Here is a 26,930-nt window from a genome sequence, read left to right as displayed (position 1 = left end):
GCATGAAAGTGAAAAGTGAAAGTGAAGTCGCTCAGTCGTGTCCGACTCTTAGTGACCCCATGGACTGCAGCCTACCAGGCTCCTCCGTCCATGGGATTCTCCAGGCAAGAGTACTAGAGTGGGGTGCCATTGCCTTCTCTGAAACTAGTCCTAGAACAGGATAAAAAGTTAACACAGTTGACCTTGCACAACGCTGGAATTAAGGGTGCTAACTCTCCATGCAGTCAGTTTCGAGTATATCTTACAGTCAGCCCTCTACATCCGTGATTCAACCAACTGGGAATCACGTACTGCTGTGGCACTGAAAAAAATCTGCATATAAACAGACCGACACAGTTCAAACTCGTATTACTCAAGGGTCGACTGTATTAATTTGTTGAAGAAGTAACTCCATGCCTAGGAAAGTAAGTTACTGGGTAGAGAATACTGGAGACCTTCAAAAGGAAGAAATTCCTAGTCACTAAAAATGTTTATCAGCTTGCAATAAAGTGATATCTTCCTTTTTAGAAAGTTGACCTCTAGAGATTAAACCTAACACACAGACTTAAATTATTTGTAACCCAATAAGCATTTAAGTATTGCTTACAGCACTGTTTAACTTATCCAAGTCACTGATGGTGCCCATCATAAAGTGCTCAAGATGGTGTGAATTTTTAAGGTATTGGTTTTGATAGATTTATTCCCATCACCTTTATATTTGAGTGAGCTGACAGAGTGAGCTGTCTGCCTGAGAGCTTCCTGACATGCATGAATGTGCATCACTAGGTTTATCTTACACCTGTACCTTTAGGACAAGAGCCAACATAAAGCCAGACCTAAGGCCTAAGCTGTTTTGAACTTAAGTGTCTTAATCCAGCTTTCACTTTTGTGCCACCATAAAGCCCAACACTAAGGTAACACTTGGAGAAGGAAATGGCAACCCACTCCGGTATTCTTGCTTGGGGAATTCCGTGGACAGAGGAACCTGGTGGGCTACAGTCCATGGGGTTGCAAAGAGTCGGCCACCACTGAGCACATCATCACAAAGTAACACTCGCTCTCCCTGAAGACTGACCCGTGGGGCTTTAAGGTCTGACACTGGTACAGTGTAGCCTATTGGGTACCACATATGGGAAATATATTTCCAGTCTGTAAAGAGAATGCTTTGCCCCAAATGTTACTCTTATTAGTGTAAGTTATCCTTGTTCTATGATTATTAATGAATCTCAGATTATCACTAACAACAGTACTAAAATTATTTACATGTATTTAAAATTACACAGATATAATTTTAATTGTCCCACAAACCCTATAGGAAAGTGGTATCACTTTTTATTTTAAAAATCAGGGCTCAGAGAGGTTAAGAAACTTGTCCAAGATTACATGGGTAGTCATTGGCTGATGGGAATGGCTTGGGAGTAGTTAGTTATTCTTTGGTAATGGTGGTAGAGGAGTTTTAAAATAAATGGTGTTCAATTAAATTAGTTAAGGGTATGAAAGTAAACACTAAGGTTAAAAAAAAACAATCTACCTAATTCTCCTTTCTGAAGCAAGGACAAGTAACAATAGCAGACAGTACCTTTTACCTTCATTATTCTCTGGATTTCTGATAATCTGACCATAAACTCCTAGGTTAACTGTATTGTGGTTTTAAACATCAGTAATGTAAATACAATGGAATTTTCTTGAACCTGATTAAAATATATTTTTAATATTACTTTTAGCTGCTAGAAAAAGGACTGTCTAGTATGCAGCAGTCATTACTACAGATCATCTACAGTCTTTTGAGTCATATTGACCTCTCCGCTGCCCCAGTAAAGCAGTTTAATCTGGAGATCATAAAGATCATTGGCAAATATGTACAGGTGAGTAGCTACAAATCTTATGTATAGAAAGTGATCATCTCAAAAACAATATATAATCATAAAAAATTGGAAACACCTTAAATGTCTTAAGAACAGGGGAAGTGGTTAGTTTATAAATCATGTTTTCAGGAATATTTATGAGATGGGAAAATGTTCCCAATGTGAATGACATAAAGCAGAATCTGAATGGTAGGATTCAGCAAGCAAGTACATGTAGGCCTTCTTTTACATTTAGAACACAGCTACCAATATAATTTACAGGAACATCCCTGAAGAGGCTTGCACATTTTACAGTGCCCAGAGCTCCTAGTTTTTTACATAAGGAAAAAAAATGATGATTTCTATTTAATTTTGTTAAAGATAAACTGTTTCTACAGTGATGTGCTTAAATTGTCACAATATCATTTGGACATTTCTATTATCACTAATATTTTGTGCTTTAGATGGCTTCATATCGAGATGTTAACTAAATTGGAAAACTCAGTTCTGCTAAGGATTTTTTCACTTCCTTTTTTTAGTAATATTTTACCTGGTTCAGAACTGTTAACTATGAAACAATATGTATAATAAAAGGTTGAGGTGGTGTGATTTTAGTACCACAAGTAAGAAAAAAAGTCATTTTTTTTACATGATTCTTTTCAGTAGATGGTAAAAGAGAAATGTTCTAAATTCTTAATTAGACATTGATTTCTCTCCACCTATACATCTGTCATACAAATCATTCCTAAATTATACGGTAGAAATATACAAAATGAAAAGCAGAAAAATAACTCGAAACATTGCCACCATATATGAGGGGGAAAGCTCACCCTATACAGGTCAGGAATCACTGAGAGGATTGTTTTAGCACAGCACTTATGCTTATTATTTGGGGCTTGAGTCATTAAGAAATATCTAAATTTTAAAAATATTTTAATATGTTTATGTCTAAGAAATCTGATGCATTAAAAATAGTTTATCAACAAGGCTTAAAACATTTTAAGTTTAGAGTCTTAGGGCCATGTACTTCATTCATCTAGAAAGTTCACATACATACGACCCTTTGGCTTACCCCTACTGCCAGATTACTGTATTAGACTTTCTTAATGAATAATATTTATAAAGCACTTACTGAGAACAGTGCAAAATATCCTGAGTTGTTAGCATTATTATGCATATAATATCTTGTAAATCTAACAGTAGAAATAATAACTTATTTTCTATCCTTGTGTAACTCAGACCCTCAGTTAAGGACCTCAGAGTAAAAATGAATAATTGACAAGGAATTTATATAGAAATAATATTTTCACTGTCTACAATGTAACTAAGTTTTTGTTCTTAGTTACATATGTATTTTTAACTTTTATATGTCTATTAATTTTTGAAACCAGAGTCCTTATTGGAAGGAAGCCCTTAACATCTTAAAACTGGTGGTATCCCGCTCGGCAAGCCTTGTCGTGCCCAACGATATCCCCAAGACCTATGGAGGAGATATGGGCTCTCCTGAGATATCCTTCACTAAAATTTTTAATAATGTCTCTAAGGAGTTGCCTGGGAAGACCTTGGATTTTCATTTTGATATATCTGAGGTAAGATGCTCAGGTATTGGTGAAGGCTCTGTATTAGAAATGTTCATTTGTTCATTCTGTCATTAATCAAGCACTGAGTGAGCCCATACTCAGCAGGAGATGCTGTGACAGGTGCCCTGAAAACAAGGTGGGCATGGGGAAAAGGCCTACTCTCAGCGCACCTGTAGCCTCTTGAGGAGATAGGCAAATAAACACAGTGCTTTGGTTGCCAAGTAAGTTCGAAGTTTTATAGGACTATATAGCATGTACATCTAACTTAATCTGACTAAATGGGAGCGTACATGGAAGTGTGGGCAGGGGAGATTAATCCTAGGAAAAGCAGCACATGTGAATGAAAGCTTGTAAGTGTGAGGAAGCATGGCGCTCTAGAAAATTCTAATTAGCATGGCCTACTGTGAACATGTATCACAGAGAATAGAGTAGTGTGATGAGAGAGAAAGCTGAAGCCATAGGGAGCAGCACAATCATGAGGATATTGTCGGACGAGATGGTTATATCTTGAAGTAGTAGTAGCTCCTCAAGGATTTTTAGCTGGAGTAGAAAATATTAGGATTTGCATTTTAGGGAGATCAGTCTGGGAACAGGATAGAAAACAGACCAGCAGGAAGTTTTTAAGAGGGAAGTTATCAATCAAGTATTTTTCAGGGTAGGGGGAGTTAAGAAAGATAGCAATTGAAAATCTACTCACATTTTAATTGAAAAGGATAATACAGATTTTTTAAAAATTTGCAGTTTAGTCTTGGTATTTGAGGGCTTCGCTGGTGGCTCAAGATGGTAAAGAATCCGCCTGCGGCGCAGGAGACCTGGGTTCGATACCTGGGTCAGAAGTTCCCCTGGAGAAGGGAACGGTGGCTACCCACTCCGGTATTCTTGCCTGGAGAATCCCCACAGACAGAGGAGCCTGGAGGGCTACAGTCTATGGGCAAAGAATCAGACATGACTGAGCGACTAAGCACAGCACAGCACTTGGTGTTGAATTTATCTGAAGCTTATTGATTTATGTTTTTTTAAGATATAAAGTATGCTTGTGCTAGTGTTTTAGTTAATATCACCTGAGAATTTCAAACATGGAGTACACAGCGTGGGAATATTATAGAGAAACTAGCTTTGCTATTCTTCTGAGTCCGAAATTGATAATAATTATTTTGTTTGAAGAGTAATATGAATCCTCAGAACATTTGATATATATCAGATACTTAATTTCAATTTATTTCATCAAAAATTCCTAAAGTACCTGCTATGTGTAGGCACTGAAGATATACTAGAGGAATAGCAATGAGTCTCGCTCAGTCTAGGGACTCCCACAGAGCAATTGGAGACAGGCAAAGAAACAAATCTACATCACTGGGTAAATGTCCAAGAGTAATTACCCAGATGTGGTGGTGGCATCAGCATGCGCCTCCTTGAAAGTGTGGCGGCAGCGTTCAAAGTGCCTCAGGGTTTGCTTGGTGCGTGTTCCGTGCAGAGCAGGGGATATGTGTCAACACCAAGGTCCATAAAGGCGCCATATCTTGGGAAACAAACTCAGCTTTGATGGAGTGCAAAGTTCAGGAGCCAGTGGTAGAAGTTGAAGTTGGGAACATGAGCAGGAACTAGATCATAAAGGGACTTGTATGACATGCAGATGAGCTTAAAATTATATTCAAATGCAAATTTGAGACACTTCACAAAGCCAGGTAAGCACCATTTGGGATTCATCATGGAATTTTACTGAAATAAAATTTGGAAATGTCATATATTAGATTTGCAATAAGACATTATATGATAGCTTTCACTTTGAAGTTGTTACTTATCTTGAATATTTGCAAAAGCACTTTTAGACACATACTTAACAATTACGTAAAAAAATACACGAAATATTGTGTGTGTTAGTTGCTCAGTCGTGTCCAACTCTGTGCCCCCGTGGACTCTAGCCTGCCAGGTTCCTCTGTCCATGGGATTTCCCAGGGAAGAATACTGGAGTGGGTTGCCATTTCTTCTCCAGGGCATCTTCCCAACCCAGGGATCAAACCCAGGTCTCCTGCACTGCAAGCAGACTCTATACCATCTGAGATACTGGGGAAGTCTGACCAAATTGTTAACAAACATTAAATCTGAGTGGTGAGATGACAGGTGATTTTGTAAAATCATTTTTGTATTTTTGAGCTTTCAAAGAGGACATACTTTATAATCATGGGGGGAAAGATGTAGACGGTGGCTTTTAAAGACAACAGATCTATTTTTAAAGTAGGAATAAGTTCTCCAACAGTCTCCTCAGAGTCTTGTTTCCAGTAAAGTGAAATCTTACTATTAAAAAAAAAGTATCATTACTTTTGATTTTTGTAGTATCTGCCTTTGCTAAGTAATCTTTCTCCTTATGCTGTTTTTCTGATTGTTTGTAAAAAATGTCATCACAGATACACTATTAACCCACTTACGTTGAACTGTGTGAGTCAAACACTGGCAATTTATTTCTTTGTAGACACCAATTATTGGAAATAAATATGGTGATCAGCACAGCGCAGCTGGTAGGAATGGGAAACCCAAAGTGATCGCGGTGACAAGAAGCACTTCCTCCACTTCTTCCGGTTCTAACTCTAATGCCTTGGTGCCTGTTAGTTGGAAGAGGCCACAGTTATCACAGGTACATAAAAGTTCATAGAACAGAAGAATCAATTTTATGGTACGTGTGAGAACTTGAGAATTTGCCTTATTTTCATCAGTAATCTTAACGTTTGCATTTTTTCTTTCTCTTTAGCGAAGAACAAGAGAAAAGCTAATGAATGTGCTTTCTCTCTGTGGTCCAGAGTCTGGCCTTCCAAAGAATCCATCGGTGAGTAATCATGAAAACCTGTGTAAGTGTTTTAAAAAATCTTAGAGGTGTTAGTCCATGAAGAAACAGAAATCATTGTGTCTCCTTGTTTGCCTTTTCTTAACGGTGTTGACTAAGAATGAAAAAACTGTCACTTGCCTTTATGACACTTGGCCACTGTGCTAATTCAGTATTCACACAGTTAGACATTTGCCCAAATTAAAGCTCTGAGCTCACTGATAGAAGAGGCCTGCAGTGGCTCATAGGGCACTGATGCCCCATATTCAGAGTGACCGAGCTAACGGATGGCCTGTTTTGTTTTGTTTTTGGCTGGGCGTCAGGTTGTATTTTCTTCTAACGAGGATTTGGAAGTCGGTGACCAACAAACTAGCCTCATTTCTACAACAGACGACATAATTCAAGAGGAAGAAGTAGCTGTGGAAGATAATAGCAGCGAACAACAGTTTGGCGTATTTAAGGATTTTGACTTTTTAGATGTTGAGTTGGAAGATGCAGAGGTAAGGATGTGGGCTTTCCTTCATAATATTTATAGAATAGCTACAGCTACATGAGAATGAAGGATTTAACCACAGGATTAAACAAGGATTTAATCTTTCCTTGTTCAGGGCAGTATCACGTCAAAAGGTACAAATCTAAGTTGGGAACTAAAGATAATTAGTACAGTTAGTCAATAGCAGAATAAGTCTGAAATAAAAGGAACATCTAATTTTTTCCATCTTTATCTTTCAAAATATAGAGTAAAAATGGATTTTTTTCAAAAGTATTTAATTGAGGGTGTACTTAGACTTAAGTGTTTGCGTAAGCCACACAAATTAATGTGCAGCAGAAGAGTAAACGTTTCATTTAAATCTATCGGACAACTTTGAAGAGGGTGGCCCTGAAACCAGAATGACGATTAAGGTGCCTTTGGCGCTCTGGAACACTTTGCTGTGACTGAGATTCTACCCAGGACATCACCCACCACTTTCTTCTTCAGGGTGGAGCTAGCTCTCTCAAATGCCTTGTTTCATTCAATACCAAGGACTCGCTCCTTAAAACTGATTCAGTTTAGAGAAAATTGATAGTTGGGTCAGTTTAGATGCTTCCTAAGTGGAAAGTCCAACTCAAAAGGTAGATTTACTTGCTCACAGAACTGGGCTAGCCCAGAGTCAGAGCTTATTTAGGCAAACCTCAGTGGAGTTTCTGGCTGTTTCTTTGCATTCTCTAAGCTCTGCCTTTCTCTGCAAGTCGGCTTCACCTCAAATGTCCATACATGGCAGTGTTCAGAGAAAGTGAGGGTCACTTCCATAAAGGCTCTCAGGAAAGTGAAGAAGTTAACTCTCCTAAGGTTTTCAGCACACTTCTTGTCACACCTCATTTGGCCCAAATTGAGACATTTGCCAGTTTCTAAAAAAAATAAATGAGCAATAGGATTGCCCATCGCCCTGGTTGTGTCAGGCTGTTTGGGACCTATTCCCATAGCTGACATTAGTCCCCTAAGCCACAGACTCCTAAATCTGAAAAGTTTACATCAAACAGATCACAGAAATGTTCCTCCTAAAATTGTTATAAATGTCTGTCTTCAAGAGCTCCAAATGCCTTACTGTCAAGTATCCACACCATGTCATGCTACACCTCTGTCCAAGGATGTTCAAGTTACTCGTATAACCCATGCGCATTCATCAGTCCTCTTTGAAGGGATGTTTCCTTTGACTCAAATAGGCGAGGTGGAGGAGTGAACTGTAACAGCTTCCACCACGTCACACCATTACTTGTTGATAGGAAACCATTGTATGGAGGTCTTCCTGTGTGCTTCAGCTACTACCACTCCCCTCCTCTCCCCCGCCACCCCGAGGATGTGAGGATATGACCATGGTGCCTCAGGGTCCAGCAGATGCCCTCACACTGGCTCAGGGGTAGCCACTGTTCACCACGTATGTATTCCCAGATGCAGCTGGACAGGTTCTCAGAACCCAGGAACACATATTATTCAGTGTCATAGGGCAGTGGCTTTTAGCCTTTTTTAAAAAACTATAGCCATTGCTAATACATCACATATCACATCTAAGTATATACATATATATAGACACACCTTTAAAAGTTTAAAGAATATGCACCCTTAGTCTATGTACACTGCTATTTTATATTCAATTTTTTTTTTCTAAAAGAGCAGGTCATCACCCTCCAAAACTGCTGTCACTCCCACAATTTAAAAAACATAGAAAGTTGTAGGAAACAGGAAAAACCTACACAATTAGGCAAGAAAGTGTGATTGGTTCAAGAGACCTGCTGCCCTACCTCACAGGCATAAGCCAGTTCTAAAGTCTTTTGCAGTTATTTGCTTTTTTCAGTTCAGAATTTAGAAGCTCTGAAGGTAGGCTCTTGACATTTTTATAATGGTCAGGTTCTTTCATTTGCCTTTTTTTTTTTTTAAAGATCATTATAATTGCTTTCAAGTTTGTCTGGCACTCTGAAATGTTCCTAGGAATAAATATGGCTTTTGAGTAGAACCCTAGAATGAATTAAAGATGCTTTTGTCTTTTATTCAAGTCACAGTAATTTGAGCTGGTATTAACTTAGGTCTCATAATTAGGCCAAATCAAATGATAAGAGATTTTCTAAAAACCTAGTCTTGCTTTGAACATGGTAATAGTAAATACTTTGCTACAAAATAAACTTAACTGCTAATGAAACTTCTAAAATATTCCCCAGCCTTGAAAGCCCACAGCGTGTATTCATTCATTCCGTAAATGCATATTGAGGGCTGTTGCCACAACCCTGGTTTTGTTATCGCTTTTGCACAGTTGATTTCCACTGTATGTTTCATGTGAAATGAGTATTCCTCTGCTTTATTTAAGAAAAAAAAGATCTGAAAACCTCTATCCTGGACAATCCCTCTTGATAAAGGAATACACATAAGTCAGATTTTGTTAGCCAACTCACTGTAATTTGTCATTTGAGCTTAAGAAAGAGTATAAGAATTATATCCTTATCAAAGGAGGATCAGCTTGGAATAACAGAAACGTAACTTAGATAAATCCGTAAGTGGGGCAAAGCAGAAACTTGCTTGTTTCCTATTGACCTTTTGAAGTTGACCTAGGTTATGTTTTGATAACTGTGATCTTGATTTTAAACTCCTCTTTAGCCAAAAATTACCACTGGATTTAGCTAGAACCATGCTACAGTCTAAAATAATTGTTGAACCTGTATGTTGTCAACTGAATGTGGGTATTTTAAGTCGGTTTTGCATTGTATCCAGTATTAAATCTATGTAAATTTTAAAGATTTCCTGAAGTTTGTGTTGCCAGAGTGTATCATAGAAATGTTGTTTTAAGTGTCTGTCTTTTTTTCCACGATATATTCTACATAAAAAAATAATGTGAATCACGTGTTGACTTCCTGCACAAAGCTTCATCCAGAGCTTGAATCAGTCTTTGGGTTTGAGAATCACCGAGCATTTTTTCCCCACAAGTGTAGTGTATATTTACACGTGTGTCTTCGTTCTTTCTAATTCTGTGTGTTTTCCTTTTTGCTATCCAGGAGCTGCAGGTAAGTTGCAGCCTGGCGTTCTGGATTATTTATTTGTTGTCATCTGTGAACGTATTTGTCTTCTTTGTGGTCTCATTTGTGTTTGTGTATTAGAGTAGAAATGGCCTAGGTAGTCGATTTAGTTGGTCGCCCCTAGATAGAAAGTCAAGAGAATCCTATTCAGTTAAAACAGGTCATCGACCACATACTTTGATCTCTTTAAACATTATAAATATTGAGTGATGTTTTAAAAGTTTCAAAAAACTGAAGGGCTGATTGAATCTCTGCTTATGACAATACACTGAGTATTTTTCATCTGGGTGTATGTTCTCCCAGTGTATTACCTTCCCTATATTTATAAGCTTGTGTTCGAGGTCTTAGAAATGACGCCTTGCTTTTCCAGGGTGAAAGTATGGACAACTTCAACTGGGGAGTCCGCAGGCGCTCACTGGACAGCATCGACAAAGGGGACACGCCGTCGCTCCAGGAGTACCAGTGCTCCAGCAGCACGCCCAGCCTGAACCTGACAAACCAGGAGGACACAGACGAGTCCTCGGAAGAGGAGGCGGCGCTCACAGCAAGCCAGATACTCTCACGCACGCAGATGGTACACTTAGCTTTCTGTACAGTGACAGCTGGTCTCCTCTTTGTCTTCACTTCCAACTTAGTAATTACCATTGCTCGATATTCGGATTTTCATTTCCTTCTGGGTAAAATGCATGTGCTGAAATGAAAACACAAGGCTGTAGCAGCAATGGAGTGTTCCATGATTCATGGTGGAACTAAGCATTTCATCTGTGCACCCCTTGGGCTTTCCAGGTGGCACAGTGGTAAAAGAATCCACCTGCCAATGCAGGAGATGCAAGAGACTCGGGTTTGACCCCTAGGTTGGGAGCAAGGGGAGCACTGAAGGGGCAGTGGCAACCCACTTCAGTATTCTAGCCTGGAACATTCCATGGAAGAGGAGCCTGGTGGGCTATAGACTATGGGATCACAGAGTCACATGATTGAGCACAGACAGCACCTCTGAGCTGATGAGACGTATTTTCTGTTGCTTCTCTCCTAGTCACAGTGAGCTACGCTGGGCACTTTTAGAGGCCTTCGCCCTGAATGATACGTTTTGGTATCAGTGCAAACACCAGCACTGGTTAATTCTCCATCTGCTTTTCTTTCCTTGTCAGTGTGGAAAGAGAGAGCACAACTTTGCTCCCTTTGCAAGATCAAGTCAGTTATATGGAAGTTCTGACTTACATTCCAAGGGTGAGTGGCAGAGATTCAGAGAGAGAGAGAGAGAGAGACGAGAAAATGAAGGCTATAAGCATCATCTGTGTGTTCCAAATACTGAGTGAGGGGAAGGCTGAACTTGCAGTGGCAGTAGGTTAGAACTTGAAGATGGCAGAACAAGGAGAGAGCAGGGGTGTGGATTAGCCATCAAGGCCCATGCGATGAGGAATCAGCTGGTGAAGACCAGGTGGCAGCCACATTACAGCCCTCTTATATGAGGGCCTTTTTTCGCACCTCTGTTTAATTTGGCCCATCCGCATCACACTCAGTCTGCTGGTAAAGTGCTGGCAGTGCTATTGAATGGCCAGGCTGAGCTGGCCTTTAGACAACATGTACAGTTGTCGGTTTGTGGCCGGCTTCTTGTCACCTGCCCTGTTTTGGCATCTCACCATTATGCCGATGTGTCTTTCCCTAACTCCCTGTCACGTATTAAGTGATAAGCTGTTGCTGACACAGTAGCAGCAGTTACCACTTGCTGAGTGTCTGAGACACACCAGGCCCTGGTCACAGTGTTCTACATGGATTAGTCACTATACCTCTCCCCTCAAGTACACGAGGTAAGCACAGTGATTGCAGCTCTGTAGACTAAGTGACTTGTCCCAGGACACACAGCCTGTAAGTGCATTTGAGCAGGGCAGTCTGGATGCCACCTAAGGCTTGCTCCTCCCCAGGACTGTGTGCATTTAAAGGAACGGTGAGTTGCTGGCAGCAGTGACTCACTGAATGAGGCTCAGACCCTCCCGGGGCCAGACCGGAGGCTCAGAGACTAGCATCGTGCCACCAAACCACTGTGGAACTATGGTCATTACCTATCTACCCTCTCCTTTAAAACAGGACTCCTGGCAGCACTTGCCTCGGGGGAATTTCATGGGGAAGTCAGTATAGTAAGTGCTGAACAAAGGTTAGCTTCCATGAGAGCCTTGGAGCAGAACTGTCTCTTCATAAGGCCAACCCTAGTCATAGCGGTATGCATGCATGCTAAGTCACTTCAGTCATGTCCGACTCTTTGCGATCACATGGACTGTCGCCCGCCTGGCTCCTCTGTCCATGGGATTCTCCAGGCAAGAATACTGGATTGGGTTGCCATGCCCTTCTCCAGGGGATCTTTCTGACCCAGGGACAGAACCTGCATCTCTTATGTCTCCTGCATTGGCAGGCGTGTTCCTTGCTAGCAGCACCTGGGAAGCCCAGTTATAGTGGTAGTGAGTTTGGAAGAGAATCTGATGCTACTTCCTCCTCACAGGGGGAGAAAATTAGCTTCTGCTTTTATCTACTCAAAATCATGAACTTGATTTTCCTTATGTTAAATACTGACCCATGAAAAATGTATAGCCCTGCTTAAAAGAAGAAAAATGGTAGTGTTTTCTTTGTTCTAATTGATTACTGCTAGTTTTCAAAGAACATAAACCCACTAATGCTGGCCTGCCATTTCAGCTTTATTGTCCTAACTCTTTTTGTCTTATTGAAGTTCTGTCGTATTGATTTGTGGTTCAGTAAGTTAATGGCCAGTTCAGACTTAAGCACCTGCCTCCAGTTAACACTGCTTCTTGAGAATCCACTGAGTGCTTGCGCCAAAGCCACAGGGAGGCAAAAAAAGCCCCTGCATTCGCGAATCCTTAGGCCAACTGAAAACATAAGACATTACCATAAAAATAAGAATTTTAGATGAAGATTACCAGAGTCATATAGAGCTCTTCCATTTTGGTGGTTTCTATTCAGCAAAATTTAATCCGTGTTAATGGAGACTTCATTTCTACTGATGAACTAGCTGCTTGCATTAATCGCACCAATTCTGATACAGACTGAAATGAGGGGGAAAGGTGGTCTTAGGAAGTCAAAGAAGCTCTTTATAACTATGGCTTCAGAATATCTTATGACACAGGTTTCTTGTAGCCTTAGTGACCATCGCCAACTCCTAAATAAATTTCCTTATTTTACTGTCTCTCCTTTCAGTTAAATAACGATTCTGCTGCAGACGAAACCCTGCCGGACCATTCTGATTTACTTCTTCAGTCTCAAGATTCCACTGGCAGCCTCTCCACAGAAGAAGTGCTGCAAATCAGAGATGAGACCCCCAGTTTGGAAGCTTCTCTAGATAAGGCTAACAGCCAGCTGCCTGAGGTGGGGAGTCATGGGGGCTGGTGCATGGCCAATCTGGGCTCTTTTTAGCAATCTGTGATACCCCTTGCTTTTCTTTCAAAGGAGTTTTCATCTGATATGCTAATTATTTGATTTGTTTGCAGTATTTCTAACCTGTTGGTTAAGTGATTTAGTCCAACTGAAATAGTCAAATCTGATCACTGAAGAAAAAAAAAAAGTGATGGATTAAGGAAATGACCTACAGGTTAAAAATAACCCTAAGTGTTTTTAATGAGCATCTCCTGCTGCAGAACGTGATTAGGTTAATGTACCGGCGCTTCTCCGGGGATGGGAGCATCTTCTCGGGTGCTGAAGGACTGCTTTTGTTTTTTTCTTCTCTTTTTGCTTTGTATTTGGGTTTGTTTTTTTTTTTTTTTTCGTGATTGGTGCTGTAATTGGGATGAAAACCTCAGGCCAGCTGTGTTAGCGATTGGTTAAATGAAACCTTTTAGAAAGACTGTGGAACTACCAGTATTATGTTTTTTGGAAAGGCCTGTGAGAAGTAAGCCAGATTCCAAGCTAATGACCAAAACTAAGTGAGTATTCGTTTTCTTAGTTGCTTTTTTAAGACTACTGTAGATATCTCTTTTTAAAAAACTGTAATTGCTATAGCTCTTTCATATGTGCTGTTATGCCCTGGTATCAGGAAAATACTACACTTTTTTCAGTGTTAACCAAATTAATATAGTTATCAGAGCAAGACCAGTCTAATTATTAGATCTTATTGTCTGAGTAAGGAGAAATCTCATGTTCTTGTGATTACGCCAACAGTGTATCATACGTCTTTACAGTAAGCAGATGTATTTTGAACTGAAGGCTTTTGGGGGGTAGCTTTTTTAAATGTTCATATTAGTATGGCTCAAGCTTAGATAACTCAACAAATATTCGTTGAGATTTACTAGATGCTGGGCATTCCATTAAGTGCTGAAAAGATGCGTAAAGCATGACATTGTCCTCAGAGTGTCCACTGGCTATTAAGGGAGAGAAGTTTTTTTAAAAAAAGCACTGCAGGTCAGTATGAGAAACTCAGAACCAGACATGCTCAAGGCTTTGTGAAAACTCAGAGTGAGAACCAATCAGCTGTGCATTAGGGGTTATGTGGCATTTGAGACACTGCAGGCAGAGGGACGTGGTATAGAAAGACACGGCCATGTGAAACAACATGGAATGTGCAGGCAGCAGCAGGAATCACTCTTTGTAGAGAAGAGGAGGAGCAGCAGCAGCAGGAGGAAAGACGGATGGACCTAAGACACGCTGGGTTCCACTAAAGGCAGGCTTTATTTGAAACAATAGGAAGTCATGAATTTTCATTCTTTCCAAAGATGCCAATTATGTGCCAAGCCCTGTCCCAGATACCTGGGTGGGAATACCCAGGGCACCCAAGCACTCAGTCATTTAAGCATCTTTGTTTACTGAGCCCTGCCATGTGCTAGGCTCTGTCCTAGCCCTAGGCACACAGTGCTTTGTGGAACAGACAAAGGCTTCTGGTTTATGGAGCTTCATTTGAGCAGGAGAGACACAGTAAACAGGTAAAAACATAAAATATCAATGATATATCAGAAAGTGATCCCTTTTCTACCCATATTAAGAAAATCTAATGAGAATATGGACTTGGTGAGGGAGACACTTAGGTAGGGTAGCATCTGGTGGAAACAAGTGATGAGAAGGAGCCAGTCACTGTAAGTGTGGAGGAGGGGAGTTCGGGGCCCAGGAAACAGGAGTGGAAAAGGCACCCATGTATCTGAAAAGCTAAAATGTCAGCCTGTGGGCCTGGAGTGCAGGGAACCTGAGAGCGTGGCATTGGGAGAGAAGGAGCTGGAGGGGACCAGGTGCTCACAAGGGTGATCTTAGAAGCCACACAGCAGGCAACAACTAGAGGATTTTAAGCCCGAAGGACACAATCTGATCGTGTTTATTTTTTTCAATCTTGGCTTTTTTGTGGAAAAGTGAGTGTGTTCTCGTACCTGTACCTCCTCCATGGAGCTTGCAGTCTGTCATCAGGCAAGGTTATAGTTTGACCAGTGTTTTAGTGGAGGGAGGGCTGGAGAAGGCTGAGATGAAGAGACACACCAGAGGCATATTAGCAGGAGATAAGGGGCCATAACTGACACAGTGCGTGGACAGGAAGGTGTTTATGAAGGGAGCAGACAGTGTTCAGAACTGCACCTGAAGTAGACTATATTCCTTTCAGTATGGGAAGGCTGTGACGTGAGCATTAGCTACTCATTGATCATCTGATCTGTTGTGTCCAGGATAGCTCATAGCATGTTATAAGTCAGCAGACATTCTCATTAGAAACAATGGAAAATAGCTTTTTAACAAAAGCGATATGGTTAATGGTCCTGTGTTTTAACTACAAAAATAGTGAACAAACAGGAAAGTCTTTTAGTTTTGGTTATTAAAATAGCTGTATTCATAGTAAGTGAGTAAGCTACCTCCTGGAAGTCATTCACATTGATTGGAAATGAATTGGAAATTCATATGTATTCCCATACATACTGGAAATTGTGTTATTTCAGATGAGTCATTCATTTATCCAACAGTATCTAATGGGCCTACTTCCGACGCATTATCAAGTTCCCAAGGACACTTTTTTTTAAATGAAGGAAAAACGCTTTAATTTACTATGTTTTTTCTTTTTACAATAGTGTGTTTCCTTATCACTATAAACTTTGTAACACTGACAGAGGAGAATGGGGATATTTTTTGAAACATACTATTTCATTTAAAAATAATTCTGTTGACATAAAAATTCACCAGAAGAACAGTTGTCCACAAGAGTATGATTCAGGTTTGTGTCTGTTGGATATGTTGGCCTAGTTTGTTTTTCCTGGTGTGACAAATAGTGTCACGTAACCCAAAATTGCCCCTTTAAAGAAAGTATAAAAGCACTAATAAATAAAATCATAATCCTACTGTATAAAGTTATATATGAGTTACAGATACTATACATATCGCTATAAAGCAATTTCTTAAGATAAGGAAAGCAGTTAATTTCACTGGATGAAATATTTTATGAACTAAAGAAAAAAATTCCTAGAAATGTTTATTTGAATTTCTGCCCTTGAATTTTGTTAATATTAGGAAGCCATAATAGGCTAAAGCATTCTACCTCAAGACAGAAAACTTAGAGCTCAGGTTGCCTGCCTGCAATGCGGGAGACCCAGATTCAAACCCCAGTTTGGGAGGATCCCCTGGAGAAGGGAATGGCAACCCACTCCAATATTCTTGCTTGGCTAATTCCTTCTAGAAGGGATTATATCCTTGTGTTTATCAGAAGAACCTCCACAGAGGGATTTCTTCTAGTATTTATAATAGTTTAGATACCAATTCATGCATGCCAGAAATTATATTGCTTATACAAAATCAAACTTTGAAAGTGTATGTGTGTGTGTGTGTGTGTGAGGGACAGAGACAGAAGGAGTCGTTGTGCAATAAGGTAATGTTCAAGAAAATTTGATTCTCACCATTTACATATAATAGTGGAATTCATTCCATTAGCCAAAAAGTTCTCTCTTCATGAAATCCAGGAGTTACTAGAAAATTTCAGCATACATTATAATTTTAGATGAAACATGTATTTTCAAATTATTATTCAAGAACAAATAATAATACCTGTGTTTATAGGTATACAGTAATGAAAACCAATACCTGTGTTTACAGGTATACAGTAATGAAAAGTAATGGCATTAAACCAAGAAATTTGGTGGTGCATCATTTCAGTACGATATGTTCAAACTGATGCCCAAGGAAAAATTAATACCAATAAAAATTCTAGGTGTAGCAGTGTCTTCGGCACTGTTACTCACAGTATCTTTCCAAGTAACTAATTCTTAGTCATTTAATGGCCAAATCTTTAAGAAGAAAATTCAGATGGAAACCTTAAATAGAGTGTATTGAATATAAACTATTGCACCAAATAAGGAATGATTATACCATATTATTTATAAAGCACCATCCTGTGAAGACTCAGAGTTTGTACTTTCTCTCCATAACTATCCCTTAGTATACTTCGTGTTTTCCTGCCGCATTTCTGTGCCTTTAGTATCTTCTAGGTCCTTTTCCCATCTGTCTTAGCTTTGGCTGCTGTAACAAAAATTCCATCACCTGGGGTGGGAGGGGCTTATCAACAACAGAAATGCATTTCCCACAGTTCTGGAGGCCAGAAACTCCAAGATCAAGGTGCCAGCCAACTGCTGTCTGGCGCAGGCTCTCTTCCTGGGAGCTCTTCTTGCTGCGTTCTGACATGGTGGGAAAGAACAGAATAGCTCTTTATCCTCTTCTTTTAAGGGTCTGATCTCATTCATGAGAGTTCTCACGACCTAATCACCTCCCAAGGTCCCCACTTCACCACCCTATTGGGGCTTAGGGTTTCTGCATATGAATTTTGTGGGGACAGAAACATTCATTGCACTATTGCTACCCCATCTTTGTCATACCTTTCACTTACCATACTCTACTGTATATTATTGTGGTTTGCATAACTAGCCCCATATTAGTTTGCACACTAATTGTAGTTCGTTATTAATTTATCTCAGAGCACTCAGCCCAGAATCCTTCATTTTATACATGAATTTACAGGTGAGTAAATTAAGACCTGGCCTTCCCCAGAGGCTCAGTGGTAAAGAATCCACCTGTAATACAGGAGATGCGGAGAGAGGGGTTCAATCCCTGGGTCGGGAAGATCCCCTGGAGGAGGAAACGGCAACCCACTCCAGTAGCCTGAAGAATCCTGTGGACAGAGGGCCTAGAGGGCTCCAGTCTATGGGGTCGAAAAAGAGTCGGACACGACTGGGCAACTAAACAACAAAGGCCCAGACTGGTCTAAGGTCAGGGGCGCTGGATTTCACTTTTCATAATTTGGAAGGGAAAATTGTATTTTCATCTGTGAGAAAGAGGTGAGAAACTGCAGTTTGATCAGTAGTAACCTTAGGTCTAAGTCCTGAAAGAAACTGAGAGACCGTTAAGTGCTTATTTTCAAACTGATTGAACTAATGTCCATGCGAATTAAAACTGGTGCTGATATGTCATGATCTACACCCTGGAAGGATTTTTCTTTTTCAGTAGTGGTAGCTCATTTACTCAGCCAACACCTGTTGAACTTTTACTCCAAGCCAGGCACATGTATCAACATTATTTCAGTAACGTTACAATGGATAGGGGGGAAAAATGCCACAACACGCTTTCCGTTATCATTTCCCTCATTGATAAGTGAGTTTATAGTTCATTTAATTCTCAAGAGTACAACAGTCTAAAATTTTCCAGCATTTTCTGAACTCAACTCAGTGGTGAAGATGTCTCAGTACTCAAATCTAAATAAATTATTATAATCTTATTACCTGAAAGCAAATCATACATCCCAGGTATCCAGCTCAGTTATTCCAGTCAGGCTGCTCTCGTCATTTCTGTTCAACAGCATCCTGACTGGTCAAGACCTGTTCGTGATTCACAGGTAGCCCCGCAGAACCAACGGGTTAAGCATTTTGAATTACCTCCCCTTCTTACATCTAGAATTCATTGGAGAATAAGTTCTAGCATAATGAAAGAAATGACATTTCCATAAGAGAATTTATAGTTGTAATATAAAGCTCTACCTATGGAGAATTAGAATATGCGGGAGAGAAGATATTTCCCCAAAGGATATGTTTCTAAGTAAACAGCTGAGTCCTATTGAAAAAAGATCTCCTTGATGTTTCTGTGTGGCAGTTGGTGATACACTTTAATTTCAAAGGGTTTTAAACTGGAAACTATTAAAAAAAAAAAAAAAAAAAGAACAATTTTATGTGATCAGAGTCCAAAACTCCAAAAATCAGACTGTGTAAATGAAGATTGCCTAATAAAATAAATGTAGATTGGTGGCAACAGTCATTTATTCTGTGTTGGCAAAATTTGCTTTTTAATGTGTTAAAAGTCTGTAAAAAAAAAAAAATACGATTGTTTTTCAGGATACAAGTTCAGTATTAAAGGAGGAACAGGTTCTTACCGCCTTTGAAGATGATGGGTCGTATATTATTCAAGAACAGCAGGACTCTCTTGTGTGTCAAGGGATTCTGGATCTAGAGGAGACAGACCTGCCGGAGCCTCCAGGTCCTGAGAGCTACCCCGGGTCAGTCTGTGAAGAAGATGTCACCTTAGCTCTGAAGGAACTAGACGAGCGGTGCGAGGAGGAGGAAGCAGACTTCTCGGGGCTGTCTAGGTGAGAATACAGTGTTGCGGACACGGTGATGAGGGGATGCTTCTACCCTGTCCCCTCCCAAACATGACCCTCTGTTCCAGTAAACTGACTTTCATTTCTGTGTACATTTTAAAGGTAAAATGAGCTCCTGCCATGGTTTTACTCTCTGTTACTGCCGTTCACTTAAAGAAAAACAAGTAGGCCATTCTCAGAGCACAGTGAGGGGCAGTCTATATTTAGAAGTACACCAAACACCTATTTGGGCAGAATGCCAGTGCCCAAGTGCTGAAATCCATATTGGGCCGTGGGTGGAGCCAAGTATCACAATTATGGAAGGAACTTCTGGATACCACAACAGATCTGAAATATATTCCAAAAATTATAGTCTTATTACCAATAGTTATAATGTTTGACTTATATAACGGGCAGAAGTATCATTTCTTAGTACTGTCAAATGTTAGAGTGCTCTTTTTAAATGTTTATGCATCATACATTCAAAATTACCACGAAGTATGAAGAAATCTCACACAGGACTTTTTTCTACTCACGGGCTGACGGAATTGTGAAAGTTGCTCAGTCATGTCCAACTCTTTGTGACCATATGGATTATAAAGTCCGTGGAATTCTCCAGGCCAGAATACTGAAGTGGGTAGCCTTTCCCTTTTCCAGGGAATCTTCCCAACCCAGGGATCAAACCCAGGTCTCCCACATTACAGGCAGATTCTTTACCAGACAGAATTGAATGATCAATTATTACATAAAGTTCTTAAAGGAAATTTTGGTGGCTTATGTTACTTAAACACAAAATAGTTCTTCAGTGATGAGAATTATGATGTAATCTATATCTACTGTTTTGTTTTTATATTTTTAATTTTATAAATATTTGTAGCTCAAAATAATGTTCTTTATAAAGACATCTAATTTAATGCATTATCTATCAGTATATCTATTTCCCTATTCAACAGTTTGAAGCTCATATAAAATTTAATATTTAATGATCAAGTATATCAGAGTTTTACTCCTACAATAAAAGCTTTTTATTTATACTTCAAGTGATAACAGTGTTTTAATATATACAGCACATAAGGAGGTGTTTCATTCTCAGTATAGCTAGAATGTTCACCTGTATTTGAAAGTGTACACTCAGATATTAACAAAGGATCCTGGTCACACATGTTGTTCATGTCACTGACTTGGCTATGACAGTAGCCTATGTACTCACTCATCATTGATCATACACGAATTCAGAGAAGTCAGGAATGATGCAGTGATAGATACTCAGATATCGGGCTTTCTAAAAGGCTGCAGACAAAAGACTTGACTTTGGCCAAGTACTAAAGATGAAACAATAAGTAGAATATCCTTAGTAAATACAGAGGTGTATCTACTCAAGGTTACAGGATACATTTTCTTAAAATCAATCACCATAGTGACATCTTAAAAATTAAATTTTTTGAGGTAGAATTTAAGTTTTCACTTCACATGTCTGCTTCCTTTTGACCTTTTCTCCCCAGTCTTTTCAGATCCCTCTCTTCTATATGAATTGCTCCGTAATTTCTGAATGGCCTTGTGGAGGCCTGTAATGTGAAATACACAATTTTAAGACCTTGAGTAACACATTTCTTTATGGAGTCTGGCTCCAAACACTTCTTCAAGACCCAGGGTCACACGTTTCTTTATGGGATGCTCAACCCAAATACCATGTATACCTTTTTCTCCATTGTCTTATATTTGTGTGTATATATTATCTGACTGTGGGGATTATAGATTCCTCAAAAAAAATGGCCAGGTCTTCTATTTCTTTGAGTCAGATCTGTTACTGCCACACTGCTGGGCACATAGCATGCGTCATGGCTTTATAATACTGGGTTTGGTCCCATAGAACTGGCCTCAAATTCTGGCTCTGTCATTTCCTACCCAGCAGCCTAGGCACATCATTTAACCTCACTGAACTTTTTGTCCTTCACTGGTAAAAATCAGAATAATTGCACTTAACTGTCATAGAGTTTCTGTGAAGATTGAATGAAAACAGCCCATGTAAGGCACCTAATATATAGCCCTTGACACAAAAGTACATGACAAAAACTTAAAAAGTATCATGATTGCCAATTTGGGCCTGTTCAAATAAAAAGACTCTGAAATTGACCATTTAAAATGAAGTCATTCTAGGCTATATTAGTCATAGAAGTTACTGAAATTATTCCATAGCCCTGGCATATTGTAGGATTGCTCAGTCACTTCAGACATGTCTGACTCTTTGCAACCCCATGGAATGTAGCCCTCCAGGCTCCTCTGTCCATGGGATTCTTCAAGCAAGAATATTGGACTGGGTTGCCATGCCCTCCTCCAGGGGATCATCCTGACCCAGAGATTGAACCCATGTGTTCTGTGTCTCCTGCATTTCAGGTGGATTCTTTCCCCATTGAGCCACCTGGGAAGCCCCATTGTAGGATGAAGTTGTTTTAAGGTGGTTGTGTGAAATCAGATTTCTAAATCCAAAGATGCTAGAAAGAACAGGCTGAGAATCTGCTTATTCATGCTTTCTCACAAAATTTAGGTGGTCGCCCGTTTTCTGAATCAATATGTGCACATATGTAAGAAATAATGTTAGGTGATTTAAAGTATTTTAAATAATTGAGTGTATTCTTTTAAGATAATATTATGATGACTGTGTATGTGTTAACAGTCAAGATGAAGAAGAACAAGATGGTTTTCCAGAAGTACAGACATCACCTCTGCCATCACCATTTCTTTCTGCCATCATAGCCGCTTTTCAGCCAGTAGCATATGACGACGAGGAAGAAGCCTGGCGCTGCCACGTCAATCAGATGCTGTCTGACACCGACGGGTCCTGTGCAGTCTTTACTTTTCACGTGTTTTCTAGGCTGTTTCAGGTCAGTACGGTTGAAGACTTCTGAATTCGTACTACAGTTATTGGATAAAATTACGGGGTTTTATCTAAAATCAGTATCTCAAATTTTAATATTCTCACTAGTTTCCTTTAAAGGTTTTTTATTTTCCTAAGATAGTGATAATTTAAATTTACATTTTAATATGACATTATACAGTGACTAGTACAGGTACTTCCCCTAAGGTAATTAGAGTAAAACTTCAAAATAACATTTGATCAAATTCTGGAATATGCTAGACACCTCCAGGGACACCAAAGAAATATAAAGGCGGGTTCCTGCCTTTAAGGAGCTTTCAGTCAGTATCATAAGACAATGTATCATAAAGGGTTCACTTCATTGGCACTTTCATTACTATGTGGGGACCTTAAAATTTTTAACCAAGGCTGCTTCCATCCCTGAAAGTAATATGAGCTAACATTTATTCAGTACTCACTATATGTAAGGCACTAAGCTAAATGTTTTACAGTAAGTAATTCTTACAACAGACCTACGTAATGTATTTTTAGCATTCTGTAGCTAGGGAAACCAAGGCTGACATTTAAGTCATTATTTTCCCAACTGCCTGCCACCTTTCCACCCTACCTAAGCAAATTTTGCCCATCTTAGAAGACCCAGCTCGGTACATAATCTCGCTGAAGTTTTCCCAGCCTTCAGTCTTTCCCTTCTGAAAGTTCTTCAGTGCTTATTAACTGGAGCATTTATTTACTTAACTTTGTAGTTTTGCATTGCTACTTGGTTTTCTATTTATATTCTTTTCTTTCCAGAGATACAAATTTCTCCATGCGTGAGACTGTGGCTTATACTTTGTTTTAAATTAATCATAATGCCACCTAATGGTGCTACACGTATACATGTAGGTACACATCCAAGTATTTGTATAGTAATTACATTGCTGATATAGCATCTGATTCATTCAGTGTTCACTATGGTTTAGGCCCTGATGGTTTTATGTGAATGAATATTCTTGAGTTTTGAGAAGATACTGCCCTTGGTGCGTTTTGATGACTTCAGTTCAAGTCAGCAGGAGAGTAAACTATCCAAGGAGAGTAAACTACTTTTACTGAAAGTTTCACTTGGTAGAATTTAACTTCGGAAGATCTAATTCCTCATGCATGTGAGGGCTTTATTTCCAGCAATATCTAGCATGTACTCCTCTCTGGGGAGACGAATAGCATGTATCATTAGTTTCTCTTTTCAGGAATACTATACAATAAATCCTTGATCATTTTTAGAAATTACCATGTTTCCTAAAGAAGTGCCTAAAAATAAGGATTTACAGATTGATTTTTAGGGTTCTACATATATCACTACAATCATAGTTTTAGAATAGAAGGTTGCTCTAATTATAAATGATGCTTTTTTACTTAAAGATTAAAAAAGGCTTTCATATGAAATACATTTCCTTATATTTTCTCCACAGTCAATTCAAAGAAAGTTTGGGGACATAACTAATGAGGCAGTCAGCTTTCTTGGTGAGAGTCTGCAGCGCATTGGTGCCAAATTTAAAAGCTCATTGGAAGTGATGATGATGTGTTCAGAATGCCCAACAGTCTTTGTGGATGCTGAAACAGTAAGTTTTTACATGAGGCTTACTTTATCATAAAAAGTAAACTAGAATGGCATCACTCAGTAAATGGTCTTTTTTAAGGTAATTCAGAATTTTAAAGGTTCATATTTTCAACTTGATTATAAATATCTAGAAAAATATAGTTCCCATGTACTGTATGCAGTGACTTGTGACTGTTTCTGATTCTGACCTCTTCTTGCCCTCACCTTTCGTAGAGTCCTGGATGGGAGAGCTAAAGAATCGTGCTTAGAGATGCATACTTTTCCCTGATTCCTGAATCAAAGCTCACAGGAGAGGGCTAGACACATTTCCACTACCCCCACCCCCACCCCCGCCCCACCACCACCATGAAGAACCCAGAACTCCCTGGTCTTCTCCACTTGTCTCCAAGCACATTTGTAGATTATGTATTAAGACAGTTAAAGAATTATGGTTTAAAAAGCTTCAAGTGTATTACTGTTAAGGTATTCACTGGTGGGACATGCCACTTTTGCCTGAGCCAGGTTTTGAAAGCATTAGAAGGCATGCTTACCCTTTCTGACATTCCTGAAACCACACCGCACTCCTCTGTTTCAGTGAAAGGTCAGTCCTTAGTACAGGACAGTGGACAGTAGGGGACGCTGCCTTAAGTTGGCTTGAAAATTCACTAACCCATAAGCCCAAAGGTTTTGGTCTCAGGATTGTGATCAGAAATGGTGACCTGGATCCATGTGTTTCTGATTTGACAGCTGATGTCCTGTGATTTGCTAGAAACACTAAAGTTCAGTGTTTTGGAGCTGCAAGAACACCTGGATACTTATAATGCCAAAAAAGAAGCAGCTGAGCAGGTCAGTCCCTTTTTACAATGTAAAAAAAAAGAGTTACTTGTGTCACTAGACATGCTAACCTGGCAGAATAGCCGAGAGGGAAACAGGACCTCTTGCCACTTGCCTCAGGTTGTGCTGAGAATGGTGGGGAACTTGGAGCTGCCTGTCCAGTAAATCCCGATCTTCAGCTTTTAGAAACTGGCCTTCTAAGCGTCTTAGAACACAATGGAAAACTCGCTTTATAAAAAGCTTCTGTGTGGAGACTGTATAGCTGCTGTTAACATTGCAAGTAGGAATATAAAAGCAGTATTTGCCTGAGCAACGCATATGATGTTGTGGTCCAGAAAACCCGCCACTTGTGACGAACTGGTGATCTTTTTCCCGTGATGTGTGTGTGTACATGGGCAAGCAAAGGGAGAAAGGAGCATGTAGTAGACTATAGATACTGCCTGCACACAAATGTTTCTCTACCTCCAGTCTGGCACTGCAAAACACAGCCAGCAGTTCTGATCCCTGAGGGCAAATCCAGCATGCTGTTTTCAATGGCAGGGGCAGAAAAACTTAAAGGAAAAAAATGGTTCTCGTTTACACACAAACTGCAGACAGGTATTTTTTCCCTAGGAGGCCGATCTTTCTTTAGTAAGTACTAAATATCTACCACATGTAAAGGCCTATGAAGAATGAAATGTCAAACCTGGTTCTTATTCCCTAAATATTCTAGATAGGAATATTTAGGAATAGAAGTCTTTGTGCTTTATGTAAATAATTAGTAACAAATAATTAGTAACCAAAGTAGGGATTATAGTATAAATAAAAGTACTGGCAATTAAAGAGACTTCCCAAAGTCATGTAGGTCTAACAGAGAATGGGTACAAACCAAATCTATGATTTCCAAGAAGTCACTTCTGACCTACAGCCAGTAAGACCAAATCATATACTTTACAGCAGAGGTACTGTTGCAATATGGTGGGACAAGAATGTTCTTTCCAGAAAATTGTGCTGAATCAATTAAAATACTTGTATGGAAGAGAAAAATGAATTCGATTCCTTCATAAGTAATCATGTCACTATTTTTTATCCTATCCCTTCCTTTGCTTCCTTTCTTCTTTTCTATCAAACAAGTATTTTTCATTATTCAGTTTTTGCCCCTCTAATAGTTTTTCAGTTGTATCAATACATTCTTGTATATTCCTTGAGGCTTCTCAGAATCACAAGTGAAAGCCTGGGGTATTCATCAGGACCCTCTCTCTTGGCTGGAGTGAACAGTTTTTGTCTCCCCAGCACCATAAGACCAAAAAGCCTCTGTTTACCTTTTCAGCCTCCCAGATGCCACTGCTGGCTTTCTTAGCCTCTCCTCCTGCGCAGGATAAACACAGGAACGAATGCCCCAAGGGGAAAGTGCACACGGACTGCTGGGCTGCCTCCTCTGCAGCTCCCTCTTCTCCAGGATCTTGACCCTTAGGGCCTCACTACCTGTGACAGCCCTGCTTTCCCAGCCCAGTGAAACTACAGGCCACTACTTTTTGTTCAGCTTCTGAGCCCATGGACAGGAATGAGCAAATCCCCTAGAGTAACGCTGGAATCAAAGTAGGGCTCTCTTGATACTTTTCTCTAACTCCCTAAATATGGCAGTTTGATATTTACTGTCAGTTCTTTGGACTTCCTAGTTCAACTAGTTCTTACTCAACTTCCATAGTTGTCCTTCGAGGACAGGCCTTACATAAGCTACTCCATCACACCCAGACGCCGTACCTCTCCAGTTAATTTTTAACCTTTATTTGAGCCCTGAATTAAAAAAAAAAAAAAATCCATCATGATAGGAAGACTGATTAACCGGTGAACTGGAGGTTATTCTGTACACAGACTGTCTGCTGTGTTTTGTACACACTGACCGGGAAGCTGTGGACCTGTACTTTTCAGGCCAGTGTGCAGCCACAGCACAACAGGGTTGGGGCTTGTCTTGTAACAGAATACAAATCAGAATTATGTTGAATAGTGCCCCCCCATGCCCTATCATAGGCATACAGTATAAAAAAATATATTTAGTAAGAATAAGCAGTTAAAAATTTTTTTCATCAGCATACTGGACACACTGGGCTAGACTTGTGATGATGATGATGAACCATATAGGCATTCTAACATTTTGTGTGAGCAGACATTCATGTACAGATTCCATGATAGATGTCAGCTGAATTTTGCTGATATAGAGAAATCTGCTGACTAGCTTTTGACAATGGCTGCCAGCAGCTGTATCTCACTACGAAAGCTTTAACATGTTTTTCTTCTGACATGCTGTCAAGTACAGAGCCTAAGGGC

The 26,930-nt window shown here is 39.7% G+C and overlaps 1 protein-coding gene across 10 annotated transcripts in view; it reads left to right on the top strand.

Moving 5' to 3' along the window:
- The window catches only part of FRYL (FRY like transcription coactivator), a 269,105-nt gene that overhangs the window by 233,695 nt on the left and 8,480 nt on the right, over positions 1-26,930 (top strand). For 6 of the 10 annotated variants that reach the window (XM_027544457.1, XM_027544458.1, XM_027544459.1 and 3 more), the window contains 12 exons: positions 1,704-1,844; positions 3,215-3,412; positions 5,874-6,035; positions 6,150-6,224; positions 6,545-6,721; positions 9,744-9,752; positions 10,135-10,338; positions 12,969-13,136; positions 19,100-19,350; positions 22,016-22,223; positions 23,662-23,811; positions 24,537-24,635. In XM_027544457.1, coding sequence (XP_027400258.1) covers positions 1,704-1,844; positions 3,215-3,412; positions 5,874-6,035; positions 6,150-6,224; positions 6,545-6,721; positions 9,744-9,752; positions 10,135-10,338; positions 12,969-13,136; positions 19,100-19,350; positions 22,016-22,223; positions 23,662-23,811; positions 24,537-24,635 — 1,842 coding nt within the window. The remainder of the gene's footprint in view (positions 1-1,703; positions 1,845-3,214; positions 3,413-5,873; positions 6,036-6,149; positions 6,225-6,544; positions 6,722-9,743; positions 9,753-10,134; positions 10,339-12,968; positions 13,137-19,099; positions 19,351-22,015; positions 22,224-23,661; positions 23,812-24,536; positions 24,636-26,930) is intronic. The other 4 variants (XM_027544460.1, XM_027544456.1, XM_027544454.1 and 1 more) reach the window with 1 other exon arrangement.

The sequence above is a fragment of the Bos indicus x Bos taurus genome, chromosome 6 (genome assembly GCF_003369695.1).
Source record: "Bos indicus x Bos taurus breed Angus x Brahman F1 hybrid chromosome 6, Bos_hybrid_MaternalHap_v2.0, whole genome shotgun sequence".
NCBI lineage: Eukaryota > Metazoa > Chordata > Mammalia > Artiodactyla > Bovidae > Bos > Bos indicus x Bos taurus.
Note: the sequence above shows the minus strand (reverse complement) of the source record. Positions and strands in the feature narration are given on the sequence as shown.